The sequence below is a fragment of the Pezoporus flaviventris genome, unplaced genomic scaffold, assembly GCF_033815535.1.
Source record: "Pezoporus flaviventris isolate CSIRO_AGI_PZ_B2104156 unplaced genomic scaffold, CSIRO_AGI_Pfla_v1 ptg000023l, whole genome shotgun sequence".
NCBI classification, from domain to species: domain Eukaryota; kingdom Metazoa; phylum Chordata; class Aves; order Psittaciformes; family Psittacidae; genus Pezoporus; species Pezoporus flaviventris.
The window spans coordinates 4,169,115-4,187,789 of NW_026892571.1; the positions used below are offsets into that span (position 1 = coordinate 4,169,115).

General features: G+C 38.8%; 1 protein-coding gene across 2 annotated transcripts in view; it reads left to right on the forward strand.

The window, feature by feature from the left end:
• RANBP17 (RAN binding protein 17) overlaps positions 1–18,675 on the forward strand; it is a 153,074-nt gene that overhangs the window by 104,991 nt on the left and 29,408 nt on the right. For both annotated transcript variants that reach the window (XM_061456415.1, XM_061456414.1), the window contains exons 20-22: positions 5,159–5,266; positions 7,711–7,793; positions 17,604–17,818. In XM_061456415.1, the coding sequence (XP_061312399.1) occupies positions 5,159–5,266; positions 7,711–7,793; positions 17,604–17,818 (406 nt within the window). The remainder of the gene's footprint in view (positions 1–5,158; positions 5,267–7,710; positions 7,794–17,603; positions 17,819–18,675) is intronic.

An 18,675-nucleotide genomic window follows, 5' to 3' on the forward strand; every position in this document is an offset into this window, starting at 1 on the left:
AGCAGAGCCTGGTATGATCTGACAGACATCCTTGTGTGGTGGGGGTAGGATTCTGATGACCATTCAGATAAGCCCTGTTCAAGACCTTCGCAAGTCTGCACTGATTTTGTCTATGTGCAGATGCAGCTTGCAGAAAGTAAGTCTAAAACATAAAGCAGTGTAATCTTTATTTCTTTTAAAATCAGTGGAAAGCATCCCTAAATTCCAGTTTTTGAGGACTGGGTTAAAAAAAAGGAAAAGGAAAAAAAATTGAAACAAGCACAAACCCCCAACACTACTGAAGACAGACTATGAATTAACATCTCATTTTCTAGTGGGCACCATTGGGTACATTTAACTTCGTTAGTACTGTTTGTGCTTGTGTTACCCTAAAACTTAATCATGAACTCAGGAAGATGTGTAAAAGCAGAGCTGTGCTGCTTCCATTTCAGATTCTTTCTACTTTGTTTCTGCTAGTGCAGCATGAGTATCATGCTCTGCTCCTGTGCAAATCTCCAGTTGTAGGAGGAGGGATAACAAGGCACTCACCTCCTCTCCATTTGAAAGGAATGGATTCATCCATGGAGGAGGGTTTTTTAATACAAGGCTATGTAATCCTCAGGACCCTTTCCTGATTTTTTAATTAATGAATTTATTCTTTCCAGTTTATGGATTAAGTTTATTTCAAATAAACAGCCTCCAACTTTTTATTTCATTATTCCATATGAATAATAAAACCAGATTGAAATGTAGCTTTATGTGGAATTCAAAGCTTTGGCCTTCTCAGCTTCTTTTCCCTTATGCAGGTTCAAAATCTTTTTTCTTCCTCACCTTTTGCTGTAAAAGATAAGTGCATGCTTCTGCTCAGTGGATTTCACCTCATTTGGCTGAGCCCAGCGTCATCCAGGTATTGATCCGAAGTATTACAGCAGAATAAGCTGCTATTATTGTGACTCTTATTTACTGTATATAAAGACAGAAAGGTAAATGGGAGCAGAAGAGAAGGTCAGATGCCAATTGTATCACATAAAGTTTAAATATCCTTTGATTAACATTTTTGTAGTTTCAAATACATCATCAGGAGATGGTTTTAATAGCAAAGAAGAGCTGTTTTTCAAACAGATTTTAGTCTGTTATGTTTGAAGCCCTAGTATTTCAGTATTGCAAATGGCAAATACAGAATATGAGGCAAAATAAATCTGATTTACTTGTATTTGTTCAATAAATAAAAATACAAAGAGGCAAGGGATAAAAGGCTAAGCTTTTAATATACCATAAGATGATGTTTATTCTGTGCTGAAGACTTAACAGAAATAGTCACTTGTAAATCATCGGTAGAAGAATGCATTGATAAACTTTTCAGCTGATTGCAGGAAATATTTTGGTCTAAGCCCTGTCCCTAACAAAACAAACAACACTCGGTGATCTCTCACCTGAGAGATTTTTTTTTTTCCTCGTGGTGCAATTTAGGATTAAAGTTTTGTCCAGTAGATGGCAAAAATGAGCAAAAATAATTTCTTTGAAGTCCTTTTGGTCCAGGGAGGGGGGAGAGGCACGGGGGATGCTGTTGGATCTTGTATTTTACCATTATGACTGGGTTATTAGGCTCATGGTTTAGAGGTGAATCGTCAGGTATGCTGAGGCTGCGCTAGATTGCCAAATAGGGCTGTTTTGTAGCAGGCTTGCTTATACTAATTGAGTTTCTCTAGCAAATCAGGCTCCTTGGAAAAAGGCCAAAGGCTTTTCATAATTGTATTGACAAGAAAATGAATATGATAAATGGTGTTCATTCAGCTGAGACAAGATTTATAGTTTTCCTCTGGCAAGGGATGAAGAGAAAATACTTATAATAATAGTAAAATTTGTTTTAAAGTTGTATTAGGTGATCTCTCAAAAGACTTCATTAGAATATTTCCAAATATTTTAAGCAGCTTCAGGTGTTAAGTATAGCATCTTCCCAAAGTAGCGGGTAATGAAAGATGAGGGAAGACATCACACAAACAAACAAACAAAACAAAACAAAACCTAAAACCCTGGATATGAAAGTCATTTATTCTTCCTGAAATATTGATATGTCAAGCTGTCAATGATGATTCCAGTACCACAGCTTTGGGAAGTTTATTTGCCTTTTGTATTCGTTACATGTGGTCTCTGCAATTTGTAGGTCAGTCCTGAACATGCAGGTGTGGCCTGAAAAAATCCTGTATAGCAATTTGAGTGGCATCAAAACCTGGTTTTGTTAATGGTGATGATTCTCCTTATGTATTTCATTCTGCTATTTACTGCAGGACTGCCTGGATGAGATGTTGAATATTTAATCTGTTTTCTTCCATACTAATATCAGACTGCAGTCTAAGGTCCGTGGTCTCACAGTCAGATACACCCATGGAGATTCAGTTGTGAGTTCAGGGTAATATCCACTTTTTTGTTGCTTTCATTTAGTGTTTCTTGCAGTTAGGTGGTAACCCATAGGCAGTTTTTCCTGTGTTCCTCCCAGTTGATTCTCAGTATTTAATGACTTCTGTTGTCTGTGAAAGAAAAAGGTTGCAATAAGAAAATGGGTTGCAAGAATTAAATTATTAGGCTGGCTCAGAGTTGCAGTCAGCTAGAAAGCATAAAACTATCTATGTGTGTAGAATCAGAGACACTAAAATTATGGAGAAGTGAGCTCTCATTGAGGTGTTTTACACCATTGAGGTGTTTTATCTAGTGGTCATTTAAAAGTTCCAGTTAACGTAGACATTTGGATATCTGATTGTGTGCTGCTTCAGACATGGATCACTACAACAAGCAAAACTCATTCCATCTAACTACTATTGTTACATGTTTATCCAAATTTATATCATATTTCTTAATGAAATAACAACCACATGCAGCACTGAGATGGCTTGTTCAAAATGAATCTATTTTTTAATAACTAACTTTTCAAGCTCTTAGTTTTGAGGATTCAGGATTAGGTACAAACTTGGAAGAGCCAAACAGAAAGTAGAGATTGAAGTTCCCCACTCACAAGAGGAGAACACATTTTCTTATGAAACCAATCTGTTTGTAATAGCAGTTATTGCCAGTTGCATTGATTCAAACCACAGTATCACTTTTTGCAGTTTGAATTTCTTTGAGCTCAAACTGACTGGTCAGGTTAAGTTCATGACTTAGCCAGATTCATGGAAGCTTGTGGTTAAAAACACTTAAAAGTAATACTCTGTTTAAAACCAACTTGTTCCACTTCATCGGATTTATAAAAGAAATAATAAATTGCTGAAGCCTTTCTGGTGACCCTAGCTTTTATAAAATTTGACTATAGTTTCCAGACTTTCCTTGTCAATGAATATGGACTCAATGCTTAAGTGTTTTAATTAGATAGCTAATCATACTGGATGTATTAGCAGCCTTTGCTGCTGCCGACTTACATTTCGGTTGGGGGGTTTAGCTGTGAAGTTACTCTATTCACCATGAAATGTGAAAAGATGTTGTTTTCTACCCCATGAAATTACACAAAGGGGCTTTTGCAGCATCACACCATGTCCCTTTTGTGTACATAGGGCTACTAGGAAGGCTAAGGAAGAGGCATGACCTAAGAAAAATCATTAACAGCATGTGTCAGTTCTGTATCTTCCGTGGTATCTGCTGCGTCTTGAGAACATTTGACATCCTCTGTTGGGAGTGAGCTGGACTGGGAGTCCACTTCATAGGAAATGGAACTGGCAGTAGTGAATTTTTAAAGGTGTGAGGTGGCATGGATCATCTGTGCCCTTTGAGGATGTTTTAGGTAAGTGAGATTTGAATTGAAATCCCAGTTTATTACTGGATAACTCTTCATGGTATCTTTAGTCTGTTTGATTTAAAATGTAAAGAACCCCATAAAGGAGTGAGAAGCAAGGTCTGAAAGTGTATTTCACATGTCACCCTCTTCTGCTATATATAGTTTATGCCTGCAGTGCCTCAAGCAGCTGGCAGCAAAAATGCACAAGTCTTTAGATGTCTCAGACAGACAGCAGTAGCCAGAATGCCTCCCATCTGTCTGCACAGCCTGTCATTCATCAGCAGTGCTACAGCTGATGGCTTTAGCCTCCTCCAGAAGAGCTGTATTGAACTGAGACATGACTGTGTCTACATAGCCTAGAAGCATGTAAACCTTTATGTATTTCACAATTCCATGTTGAGTGCTTGGCCTGTATTCCACTTGGTAAGGTGTCTGAATGTGCAATAGTATTTTCCTAATAATAGTCACTGTTTCTGGTGTGGTTAAATAAAGCAGAATTATATGACATGAAACAGAGTTTAAAATAAAAAATAAGTTTATTATTAAAACAAAACCAAGCCACCACTGACTAGATCAGCTAGATCATGTTTTAGTAGCCAGTTGTAGAGTTAAAATTTCTTGATTCAGTATAAAAATAATTGTGTAATTCTTTGCCACTCAGGCTGCGCTACCTCATTTCCATTTTCCAGTCTGCATTCATAGCCAAATAAACTCTCTTTTTCAGCATGCTGGGAAAACTAGGGGTCAGTTTTGTATTAAATCATTGCATTAAATAATTTGATACAGTTGGTAACTCATAAGATTATTGGTTTTAAGTTATGTTGCAGAGTCTACTAAATGTATTTGTTTCTGTATTGTGTTCTGTAAAGTCCTGATTTAAAAGAACAGATATCTCTTGGGTGCTAATGAGCAAACAGCTCTCCTGAAAGAAATCAAACTTTGCTGGTCTCCCCCACGCAGTTTGGCTGGATTCTTTTCTTGAATGCTCTGAAAAGAGCTTCATATAATCAAATTGTTCCCAACCATTTATATAGCAAATTTATATGCGAGGTGTCACTGAAATTTGGGGGGGGGGGGGGGTAATTAAATTGTCATTTGTGACTTATGCCATTCACTGAAAATCCGAACTCATTTTATATATGTACTTATAGGTTAGCATCACACTACAAACTGCTTTTCTTTTCCTTCATTACAGCTCTAGTATATTTACTGTTTCCCACTTAACCATTAACGCTTCCAAAGGATTTAGTCTTCTAAGCAAACACTTCCTTAAGTTTATAGGTGTTGGCCTTTGTGAGAATGAGCAGCCAGGCTCTGTATCTGACCCACCCATCTGGAGGTGTAGAACAGTTTTAGGCAAAGTTGTTTTGCAAGGTGTTATTTAATCAATATCCTCTTTAACTTGGTCTGGTGAAGATACCCCACATACATTTCTGTTCTGCAAAGAGCCATTGAGCTCTGGTACCGTGAGCCTGCGTGCACAACCCCCATCTTGAAGCTGATGGCAGAATTCATGCAAAACAGGTAAGAAGTATGTGAAAGTAAATGATGAGTACTGCAACAGTGTGCATTCTCTGCTCCATCTTTCTATGTTTTGCTTATCCTTTTGATGTCTGACTTTAAGACTGCTACTTTTGTATTTGGAACAAAAATTCGCAGTAAGAACACAGCTTTCAGTGCCATCATATTGTTTTACTAGAATGGTAGATGTTACAAAATCAGCTGGTAAGGGTTAATTACAGGAATATATATGAGAGACTGCTGTGATTTTACATTCAATGTTAGTGGAAGAGTATGCTTTAACCAGGGATAAATACCGACTCTATAATTAAATATTGGAAAATTGTCTGCTGTCAAGATTTGCTGCAGGCTGAATTTTTGCCTGAAGCCAAGCAGCATACATATGTGACTGGAAAACCACAACTCCCTTCACAGTTTCTTCTGCAGCTTGTCTCTCTCAGCCAAAATGGGAAAAAGTGGCATTTAATACAGCAATATTTATAATCAACATACAGGTAGCTTCTCTCACAAGTTATACCACCTCTATGGGCTTCAGAATGATTCTGGGAGGTGGTTTCAATACTTGGCATTGCAATAGTTAGAATGAAATTTCTGGTTTACCACAACAGAACAACTTATTTTGGGAAATTATCATTACACTTGGAAAGATGTAGTGTGCTGCCCAAAGGAAGAAAAAGGATTTTTAAATGAAAAATTGATAGTTAAAGTCTCTGCGCTGGGTATCTTTGCAACCAAAGTAGTGAGAGTTTTCAGCAGTGAAGTTTGTGTTCTCATTGTTTCTTATTTTGCCTTGCAAATCAAACTTACAGGGAAAAGAATGTGAAATACTTGAAATTTGAAAAAATATTCTGTTGAATCCAGTGGCAGGAAATTGGTGCCTTGAAGTTCAGAGCTGGCTCCCAGTCCGACAGCAGTGTGTGCGATGGGCACGTCATCCCTGAATGGCTACACAAGCCTTATGGCAGAATTCTCTGTTTCTTGTTTGTGTTGACTTGCTTGCTGTGACTCCCTCTTTGGTTTGCGTTGGCTAATTGTGTCTTTTATCCTGGTAGGAGCATAATAAATTGCTGGGAAAGTTTAACCTCTTTTTATTCACAATGCCATGTAGAAGCAGCGCACTCTGATAGTGCTGCAGCTGATTCCAAGGAGGAGATTGTTAAGGCATAAACACAGAACCCTAATAATGGTAAACAAACGCAAAAAGGAACTGGAACGATAAATCTTATGCAAAATACTGCTCTTCAAGCTACTTTCCATATTCATGTTATCCTTCTACTTATTGCTATTCAGAAAATCTGCCATGTTCCCTTTAGAAAACATCATCTGGGATAGTGTTTGTTCTTGTGTATTGCATTAGCTTTTACAGGTTAGAATGCATTATACAATATGCTTTGATATGGTTAAAATACGTTACAGAGTATCAGGTTGTGCATTATGCCACTCTGATACTGAGAGGATGTACTGGTTTGGGGGTTTTCACCTCTGCCAGCCATTGTGCAGATGGAATACAAGGATGTTTCATACAAGGTGTGTTTACAAACATCCAGATCTACTCCAGGGTTTGCAGCAAAGGACTTTGCAAATAGGCACTCTAACAGCAAAATACTGGACATACAGCGAATACAGATAAATACTGCTGTCTCTCTGAAAGGGGTGACCCAGGGGCTCCATGTTTGATCAGACATGGATGGGTAACAAATAGGGGTGAATACTGAGCCAGGGATGCTCTGGTTTGCATCGCTCAGTGATGATTCCTTCCTCTTTCAGCTCAAATAAACGCTAAGGGTAAGTTTTGCTCAAGTTAGAAGCTGAACACCTATATTTGAAGTTAACTTTTAGGCCTGGACTAAAGCTTCTTTATCACAAAGAGAAACGGAAAGATGCAACAGGGACTTTGGCAATGACTCTGCTGTATTTCCTGATAGGGAACAAAACAGTTCTTGTTGGCTTAAATAGTACCTGTATATCAGGGAAGACAACATGGTGTGATCTTCCTCAGGTCTGAATGTTCACAAAAACCATGTGTAACAATTTACACTTGGAGAACTGGTATGGGATTGCCATAGATTTTATGTAGCAGAATAATCAGTGTGGATTAGTCTATATTTAAAAGCTGTACAGATGCAGAAGCCAGGTAAAAGTTACCCTGACTGCTTGGATTATGAATCCTAGTAGCATTTTTCTGGACTGTAAATGGGCGCAAGATACTGATCAGTCTCTAAAAACTGTGGTGTCACCTTTTCTGTTTCAGATTGGTTTGTCTTTTGCCATGGGATTGTTTCATTGTAAATGTATGGCGAGTGCTTATCCTTGGACTGAAAACCAGAATTACTTTATCAAATAATTGTACGTTGTAATCAGTGAATGTTTTTCTTTGTTTTAGGAATGAACCCAGTGCAGTTTTCTGCTTCGATGACCATCTGAATATTTTTGCTGTTATTTTTTAGATCACAACGTTTAAATTTTGATGTATCATCTCCAAATGGAATTCTTCTCTTCAGAGAAGCTAGTAAAATGATTTGTACCTATGGTAGGTATTCATTAACACTTCCTCTGCAGTGAAAGTCTTTGCCTGTTAATTCGTATTGCTGAGCACCAATGGATTTGTGGAATACGTAGCAGGGCTGTAATGTGCTGCAGCCAGTACCAGCCCTTGTGTGCAGAGCTGATGTGGCATGCCTTTGGGGTTTATTTGCCTTCATAGACCAGGGTTCATTCATGTAGCATTGTGCTTTGTATCACTTTTTAACTTGAATGTCAGTCTTCCGTCAACTGTAAATGTATTTCAGCAAAGATGCAAGTGGGGTGTTTGATCTAGGCTACAACTGAGGTGTGGGCTGGTTTTATGTGTTCAGATTATCTTCCAGCAGTTCCAGAACATTAATAGGACCATAACAGCTTTACCCTAGAGCACTATTAAAGGTGTTTGTAGTAAGTTGCTCCATTTTACTGTTCCCACTCATGCATGCAACTTCAACAGGTCTTTGACACAAGCGGCTTATCTTACACTCCAGCTAACTTTGTTACTTACAATTTTGCTTTCTAAATATTTTGAAAACAACATTACCAAGTTTTTGAAGAGCAGCCTCATTTGTAGTCTGTGTAAACAGGAAGAGTCATAAATGTCCTATTTCTTGGAAAGAAAGAAAATTGGTGCATCAAATTTGCTTTCACTGCATTGAGGTTGCTTTTTGGGTGTGGAAACTGTGTGTTGCATTGTCTGCCTGTATAAAAAACTTCAAATGTAATTTTACATTGGATCTGTTGGGCATGGAAACAGTATATGCATACAGCATTTACTTACAACAGAAAAAGTCACACCCAGGTAACTCTGAGCCCTTGCAAAATCATTTTTCTGTTTCTTTTTCAAATCCACCACGTAGTAAGCCAGCACATTTTTTCAGCTACGTTCTTAAGTAAAATTATTAAAATTATTAAGCAAAATGAAAAAAAAAGGGGGTTCCATGTATGAAATGAGGAAAGGTGAACCTTTAGATTTTAATATTCAATTTCTATTAGTCTTTCATACAATCACAGAATCACGGACTGGTTTGGATTGGAAGGGACCTTAATGCTTATCAAATTCTGCTCCCTCTGCCGCAGGCAGGGACACCTTTCACTAGACCAGGTTGCTTAAAGCCCTCTCCAGGCTGGCCTTGAACTCAAAAAATATTACTGGGCATCCACTCCTCTCAGTTGTTGGCGTCAGGTTTCTAAACCCTGCTGAGTAAACCACACTATGTGGAATCAACCTGTTTCATTCCTTATTCATGCCTTAAAAAAAACCAACTTTGTAAGGAAACTTTTTGCTTTCAGTTGAAGCTTTTATGGTGTGTATGTGAAGTTCATCACATTCTCTGCATTCAAGTATTGGTAGCTCTTGCACATGAGACAAGATTTTCTGTCTCATGCTAGAATTTACTTATGCAACGTAAAAGGAAATTTCAGAATGGTGCAGGTCTAAGATTTAAAACTAGGCAGTGGAACCACAGAGCTGTTGAAGCTTGTGTCCAAATACCTGCTGCCTCGTTGTTACCTTGTGTGAAAGATACTTAGCCATGTGTGGCATCTGTTTGGAGATGTGTGCCATGGAAAGAAGTGAAATGACCGTAGCAGCTTTCTGTCTTTTCTGGTTTTAATAACTCCTTTCCTGTGGGAGGGTGACATTTTAGTCAACACATGTTTAAGAGAAGAACTTTTCCTAATGTCCTCCGAAAGAAAAACCTAAGATCCCATATTGACTGGAAGTGGAGGAAGCTGTAGATGTGGGAGAAAGCCTCCACTCAGTACATGAGTGCCTTTTCTTTTTTTGCATTTTGCTTTTAAAACACATTCATATTATCAGTGTCTGAAAGGGTCCCATCAGGGATCTTTCCACTACTTAGCTGTGACATTTAGAGGAACTGTGTAGGTTTTCTTTTCCTACATCAGCGGCTAAAGCCGTTTCTGAAGTGGTCACTGGCTTGGAGTCTGGGAAGGTTTTACTGTCCACTATGAGTATTTCAAGATACCACAATTCATCAGCTTTCAATAATGGCTGCTAATATTTTTAGCTTTTATCACCAATTACTAGTTTATGAGGTTTCCATTCCAGTGTACAGAAAGATGTAACTCTTCTGGAAACATGTTGTAAGGATTCATTACTTGAATTATGTATTATTTTTTTTGAACATACGGATTCCTATAAAATCAGTGATATCAAGGGATTTTGCATTAATTTCAGTTGCCTTCTTGATAATGTTAAAACTTAATAATTGTGCTTTTAAAGAAAACTTTAATCCAGAATACTCTGTGACTTTTTAGAAGTATATCTGTCTTGTAAGTATATGCAATCTTTGCAGACATCTGGGGGAAAATAAACAAGTACACCAAGTGATGATTACAAAATCTCCCTGTGGTGTTCTTGAGCAACATTTCCAGCCCCGCATTCTGAAGAATTGTGTGATTCAGTTAAAAGAATGAATATGTACATGAATACTTCTAATCTAATCTGGTCCTTTGGCTCAGCTTTCAAATTTTTGGCTGTACAATTACTGCAAGTGTCTTAAAACTCTGAAAATAGTTGAGCTTTTATGGCTGAAGCTTTAGAGAAAAAAATAGAAGATGCACAGCAAATGTCGACAGGCACTCTGTGATCATTAATCTTACCAAGTTAGCCCAACTTCTTGTATATGCCTGCAGCTTATAGTGAGTTCCTCAAAGCTGATCAAAAAGACACTTGAAACTCAAGATAGATTTGATTGAAATCTATACTATAATAATTGCCTTCTTAAACAGAGAAACACAGAAGTGTTGACATGAGGCGGAGGCGGGGGGGAATAGAAGCAAACATCTCTTTCTTTCATCACACTGTCCTTGTGGGAAGATGTGTCATTTCAGTCTCGGTTTCAGTTAATCCATTGACCGAGTGGCTTGCCATAAGCTCTACGCAGCCTTCTCTCATCCTGGAGTAGTTCTTTCCATCCCCTGGAGACCTGGCTTTGTTTGCTTCACTTGCCAATCCCTGTCTGAACACCAGACTTTACTCTGGCTGTTACCTCCCGCCTCCTCCTTGCCATGCCTTTGACAGTGAGGGTTCCCATGGCTCAGGAGGTCTCCAGGGACAGGCTTGGTCCCTCTCCTGCAGACGGTGTAGCCTAGTTGGGTTGTTTCTCTTTCTTAGAAGAATAGAACATACAAATAATAAATGAAAATATGGCTTAATTGTATTTTGCTTCCATTGGTGATACTTAAATTTGTTTTAGGACAGGACTTTTCCTTCTCTTTCACATGTGATGCTGTGGAGAAGATGCCAGGACAAGTATTATTTCCAGAAATTTCACCTGCACCAAATTCAGCATGAAAATTTCCAGTTATGATTCGGGTCCTCTGGGAGTCTTCTGGCTATGTAAAACCTAGGAGTACATAAATGTGATCTAAAATGTGTCTCTGTCCTGTCAACTAGTTCCTGACAAGGAATTAGTAACTGAAGGGAGGTGGCATCAGGTGATTCTTCACACCAACCTCAGAGCACAGTGCGCAGGTAATCACTGACATAATGTTGATTTTAGCTAAGTCTGGACTACACCGATCAGGGCAGTTTTGGATAACATACAGATACTTTGCAGATCTGGCCTTCTTCAGGTGGTGAAAATCATCTCGAAGTTATATGTGGATTTGTTTGCGGTAAACCCCTTACTGTTGTTTACATGGAAATAACTTTGAAGCAAACCAATCTAGCATGTTGCTTTCTTTCCATCTTCAGTTTTTTCTGAAGTTTATGATGTCTGTGTATGGTACCTCCATTTACTATCTATATGTACTGTAAGATCTGTGCTTGGGCTGAAAGCAGAAAGGGGAAGAAAAGGGCAAAACTAAGGTGTGAATATATGTTAACACTTGTGAGTATGGATGCTGAAATCTCTTTAATTCTAGACTGAAGCATATACTTTTTCTCCTCTAGACTGGCATGTAGTAATTTCATATTTTCTAGTGTAAAGTAGAAAAAATCCAAAATGCTGATTTTTAAGCTAGGATAAACATCCTCAGCTGTCAGGGAATAAAATCTAAAATAGGAATTCCTTGTAGAATTAGCACCGCAGCGAGCATTTAATTCTGCTTCACAGACCCCGCTTTGCAGTTAGGGCAGTACTAGTGTGTCCTGTCCTGTTCATTTCTCACTGATGCTGATACAGTGCTGAAGACAAGTCTAAGATGTCTACAAATGCTGTATGTTCAAAAGATGTCAGGCCTGGTGTAGGATGCACTTAGATTGTCAATTATCCTCATTAGGACTCTGCGGCTGCTTGGCAGGGAGTGTTGTGTCTTGTCCGTTACGGCTAGAGCCAGTCTGACTGAGTGATAGTGAATTAAAATAACAGACAGGAGAGAAGTGAAAGGAGTTGGTATAGTCTAGTCCACCATTCTTCATCCCCAATAATTTCATTTCTAATTCTCTATGTACAAGTCTCCTTCCTATGTGTTTTTGAACTCCCAGTTGTATAGGAATGATGTTTCAGTGCATGTTAGGCCCATCTATTTTTGGTTTGTGGTTTCTTTACATTTTAGTAAACCTCTTCCCTTTCATTATAGGAAACTGACATAAAAATAATACTTTCAATATGCTGGTTTTATTTATCTACATTCTGTCATGATATACTTTGATGTAAGTTTTTAATTTTGCTTCAGCTTTCAGCTCTTGTAGCAGTTACTGCTCAAGGTCAGCGATGAGGTTAGCCACAGTAGCACAAAACAATTTCCTGTTCTTACAGCCCAGGTAGCATTTGGATGTGGATTAAATTTTACCACATTTTCCAGTAGCCAGACACAATTATTTCTGATGAGCTTTAAATTGCTTCCAGAACATGTATTTCCAAACTTCGTGTGGTAATCTATTCAGTGCCAACGACTTCATAACATAACAGTTCTTCAGAGTTTTGGTTCAGCTGATTCGTGCTGTATAACAGGTATTTCTAATCAGCAGCTTAGCTTAAAAGTGGAGTGCTGACTGGTCCTGGTTGCCATTGGTCTTCTCTCTTTTGTGACAGTGGTTCCAGAATATATTGTTCTTCATTAGCAACTCAGATTTCATAACCAGTTTCTTCTGGCAAATTTATCTTGGTGCTGTGCGTGCTCGTTTTGCTGATTTGAGAGGTTTTATGCATGTTTTGTTATTGTGGAAGCTTTTAAAAATGGGGTTTTGAAGCTCACTCTCTTTATGGTTCACATTTTCCTCTTCGTTCTCTGTATATTGCCACTTCTTTATACTGCCCCAGCATTCTGAGTGCCTGGAAAGCATACTTGCAACACCATTTTTATGGGGCAGTGGTGAATAATAAAAATAGGAAAGGGGAAAAGGCAAAAACCACTTTTTTTTCTATAAAGGTGGTAAATTTTCATAACCTTTGTTTAATCTTGCCAAAGTCTAATTCACACATGTTAAAACATGATTTAGTTGTATTATTATACCTAGTGCTTATTGGACTGAAATCTAGAACAAGCTCTGCTTAAATGAAGCTCAGCCATAAGGAAATCATTTTTGTATTATAACTCCTACTGTAAAAGCAATTAAGGAGGAGAACTGAAGAGGAAGCTGCCTGTCCTGACATGCTCCCACATCTGGGAGGAGAGAGGGAATGAGCTGTGTAAAGAGCTCTGGTGCATATTGCCAGTGGGATTCTGAGGCTTGGTGATGTTATCTTTGGTCAGAGCATCCCAGTCTGGGAGCTTGCTGGCTTCGTGCTTCCCCTCCACATACACACGCTTTCTCTTTCCAGCTCCTTTGTTTATGTACCAAGGAGTTTTGGGGTAATGAAATGCTTCAGTTACCAACCAGATTCAAGCCCTTATTTCCTATCTAGCCGCTTCACCCAGTATCTTTAAAAATCCTTTAGTTATTCCTGTCAGAATCTTGTACCACATCTGAGGCTCAGAGAGTTTTTGTGAGTGACGTTGTTGTCAAATGCAGGGCAAAAAGCTGTATTAGAGGAGTCATTGAGAATCTTGAACGTCAGTGTGGTTTTCGTTTGATTTTTAACTCAGCAGTATCGCTGCAGCTTCACTGATCAGTCTCTGCGTAGTTTTCATTTTGACAGGAGCTATGATTTTCAAACACAGCTTTTTAAATTCAGCATGTCAAAGGTCACTCTTATGCTGATTTAATTTCTCTATATTGTTTCTTTTAACAAAAGGGGTTTATGAAATTGCATTTTGGTCCTCCACTACAGGGATTATGAATGTAAGCATACCCTCAGTAGCTGAGGAGTTGTTCTTGACCTGATTCCAAGTACCTCAGTAAATTAGTTTATGTTCAGTAGTATCCATGGTGTGTAAAATATTCCCCTGAAGCTCCTGCTAAATGTTACAAGTAGATCATGCTTTTTTCATCTAGTCAGGCATAGCACTGCACTTCTTATTTTTTTCAATAACTAATGCTGAAACACCAGTCTTTGTTCTAGCACCACGTCCCTTGAATCATAGGCTGGTGGCTTGGGGCATTGGTAACAGGCACCATGTGGTCTTTCACCTCTGCTACTAATTTGAAATCAGCTCTTCCCACTCTTAGGCCCTTTTAAAATGAGTCCATGAGCACAGAACAGTTCTCTGTGGACTTCGTCAACTTGCAAAAAGCAACTTTTAATCTTGTGCAAGACCCAAATTCTTCTGTGTTTTCATTAGGAGGGATAGGCACCGAATTCTTCTGCCCGAGGTGAGGCAGTGTGAGGGAGCAGGGGTTGTGACTTTCTCTGCTGAATGCTTTATGCTGATCAATGGATTTAAAGTTTTAATTACAGGGTGGTTTTTATGAGGTAATAAAAATGACAGAAGATCAGCACTAGTGGTACCTCCTAGAATTCATGTTCCCAGGCTAAGGGATTCCTCGACTTTTGCAACTTCTTTCTTCATCATCCGTTTTTTCCACCAACTTCCAATTAATTTCCTTATTAAGTACATAATTGCTTGTTGACAACTACTGAGCTCTTTCCATCTGTTGTTGTGTATTACACCAGGTACTTCAAGGAGCTAGGACTGTCCAATGTCGTGCTTGGATGGCTCAGCTGTAAACTCAAGGCTGTTACTTTCTTGGATCCAGAACCTTATCTTTGCTTATTTCTGAAGCCAGATACATATTTGGGTTATTAGAGATTAGCAGCAGAGAATTCAAAAGGGAAAGACCAGATGAAGTTAGTTTACAGCGCACTTACCTTCCAGTCTTGTTTTTTGCCCAAAGAATTGCACACTTTTGCACAGTAGCTTTCAAAAATAACATGCATCCTCCTGCTTGCCCTGGGTTCAGCAGTAGCAGTCATTTTTCTCCTTCTTAGTAGCTGATGCAGTGCTGTGTTTTTGACTTTCAGCCTGGGAACAGCACTGATAACACCGATGTTTTTAGTTGTCGCTCAGTAATGTTTACCCTGACCAAGGACTTTGTGAGTCTCATGCTCTGCCAGGGAGGAGGGGAAGCTGGGAGGAAGCAGAGACAGGACACCTGACCCAAATTAACCAAAGAGGTATTCCATACCACAGCACTTCATGCCCAGGAGGTAAAACAGGGGGTAGTTACCCAGAAGAGCTAGATCGCTGCTCGGTCGGGCTGGGTATCGGTCGGCAGGTGGTGAGCGGTTGTATTCCCTCCCCTTGTTATTTCCCTTATCATTATTATTATTGGTGGCAGCAGCAGTGGTTTGTGTTATACCTTAGTCACTGGACTGTTCTTATCTCAACCCGTGGGAGTTACATTCTTTGCATTCTCCTCCCCAACCCTTCTGGAGCAGGGGAAGTGAGGGAGCGGCTGTGTGGTTCTGAGTTACCTGTTGTTGGGCTTAAGCCACGACAGCACTGCATCTCACAGGCAGCATTTGAAATTCACTGATCTTCTCAGTAATAACTAGACCAGGTCTTGTCAAATTTTAACACTCATTGAGTTGACCTGGCTGGGATATCTTAAATGGGGCACTATATGAAGCTAAATGTATTTTATCCTTCATATTATGTAAAGGTAATTTCTCATTAATGCGAAGTATTGCAATAAGTGAATGTCCAAGTGCACTAAGAGACACTCTTCTTCTGCTATGTTTTGGTTTTCAAAGATGATCTTCTGAATATCAGTCACTTTTAGTATATGGGAGATTTAACAGCATTTGGAATTAATTTCCATGTAGTAGCAGTCATTGGAATTATACCCTTTTCCCCAGTTACACTGTGTTCCTGACTGCAGCATTCAGGGTAATAGAGGCTCTTACATGACCATTTACAGTATCAAAACCATTTTGTCTTTTCATTCTTTTTTTCATTAAGAGGGCTTCACTTTGATGGTAAGTGACCATCTTTCCTAGGTATTTAATTCTTCTTTTCCTTTCAGTAATTCCAGTGATGCCATTACGGCTTCTTACAGATCCCAGTTACTTCTTCCAGGCAATCCCTAATTATACTCCTAGTCTTTTATTTTAAATCAGCTTTTCCTTTACAACCTGATGGATAAATTGCCTTGTACTTGCTAGAAGTGGTGAACAACATCAGTGTTTTAAACGGCAACCTAGGCCTTTCCCTCTTTGCATCAAATGATACCAAATGGATGATACTTTGATGTGTTGGATGTTTAGAAACAAGACTTTCCCCCTCATTTTTTGAATTACATGTTGTAAATTCCTCATTGTCAGTAATCAACAGCAGTAAGAGAAAGAATTAAGGCAGACATATGATTTGCAGTGGGAATTTGTGTGAGGTAGGAATGAGAGCTGTGTAGTCAGTTTAGTAATAGGCCTCAGTATATATTAAGCAATCCTACGCAGTCTATGAGATCTGTTTCATCTCGGGCAAGTTTTTAGGGGCATTTTTTAATTGTCTATTATAAAAGCAAAACTGTTGTCCTACCTACTGCTCTCAAACAGCAGTGTTTGGAACTGTGAATAGTTAATGTCTAGTTCACTTGTCACTCCTTGATCAAAGTTGTTATCGTGGCCACGACAGCTATGTTAGATGCTGAAAGTCAAGCCAGACATCTGATTTGTAGACTACAGTGACTTTAACTGCAGGAATACTTTTTGAAATACACAGTTTTGTGTTAAAATTGCCAAGAATAATGAGTATTAATGCCATTATTAATATAATGAGTAGTATAATTGAAGACCCAGCACATGGTTTTTGTTAAAATAACCTGTCTTGAAGACTGTGGGGTGCTGTGAAGATGAGCATTAAATTACTACAAGGTACTTAGAAAACTTGGTAATGAGGCCTTGTGAATAATTAGATTTGAACAGAGGTGCAGCGTGATCCCCTGCACTGCTGCACAGTGGCTCCAAAAGTCACTATTGCTGGTTAATAGCAACAGCAAATATTTACCATTAGCTGTTATTTTTACATTATAAACATGGAGTTTTTAATTAAAAAGTCCTTCCCATCTGCGCCTGATAAAATAGAAGCTTTTGTAATGGACATATTTGTTTTCCGAGGGGTATATTTAGTGTGTGTATACATCAGCAACCATCCCAAGAGACTGTCATGGTAATGGATCAAAACCAAGCTTTGCTGCAGCACGAGAACCTATAAAACCGTGTGTTGCAACTCTGTTCAGATTAAGGAATTCATGCTGGTAGACTCAGTCATGGTCTGGCTGTACATCAATGACAGGAATTCCATAGCCTGTATTTTAAATTTTGCATACTAATTCCTTAGTAGCTTTTAAGCTCTAGTCATGCTTGCTAACAGATCTTTCACCTCAAATGCAGAAACATTTTTTCTTCTAAGTAGTAATGAAAATAAAGGCCAAAACAATGAGTTTAGAGAGTGCCATCACAGTATTTTAGATTTGCAGCTGCTTATATAAGTTTCTTTCTTTCTTTCTTTCTTTTTATGAAAACAGGTAATCAGATCCTCTCTCTTGGGACTTTGTCAAAAGATCAGGTTTATCCGTTGAAACTCAAGGGCATTTCCATCTGTTACTCTGCACTCAAATCTGCCTTATGTGGAAATTATGTCAGCTTTGGCGTCTTCAAGTTGTACGGGGACAACCACTTTGACAGTGTACTTCAGGCCTTTGTCAAAATGCTGCTTTCAGTATCCCACAGTGACTTGCTAGTAAGCAATTACTCATCTTGGGAGTCTTTACGTGAAATATGAAATAATACCACCACAGGCTTTGTATTGTTATAATGAGACAGAGGGATCTAGAACAGCTCAAATGTAGTTTTCAGTTCATTTACTTGTATTTATATAGCGATATCTAAAATATAGGTATGACTGAACTGCCGTGTGAAATGGGAGCTTTTCCAGAATTGTCACTAGGCTGGTCATAAAAGAGAGAAATGCGATTTTTTTCCCTTTCTATATTTGCAAACCCATTTGGGTTGCCTGTATGCACTGTAAAACATCCTCGTGTATCCAGCTACTCTGCAATTAGTTTCAATCTGTAAACTGTCACTGTATTTATTCCCCATAAAATGTAAGACTTTCATTTTAAAGTACACCATGTTCCCACTTCTCTGTGGGAAGACAACAGATTTTGCGCAGTATCGGCCTAAGTTTGATCTGTGATACATTCTTCATGGCACTTTAGTTCAGAACTGTCATTTTCTTGCTGAAAGGAACAAATTTTGGATAGTTCAGGATGGGTTACACCCAGATTTATGCTTGCCACATAAAGAAAGTCCTTGGAACTGAAAAGTTGCTCTCCACTAAAATTGGGGTATCGATTGTGTAGTGAAGTGTGCATATTTGCACATTCCTAACCACCCAACAATAAACACCCTGAGAGTACTTAAGAGTAAGGTGCTAATTGGGCCAGTGGGTTCAAGCAAGTGCCTTTGCCTGTGCAGAGCCTGTTACAGGACCTCACTTAAGCACAAAAAAAAGCCCATCTCTGAGATGTTGTGGGGGATCTGTGATAAATCCTGTCAGATCTCCTGCAGCAGGTAAGATACAGGCTGTAATCCTAT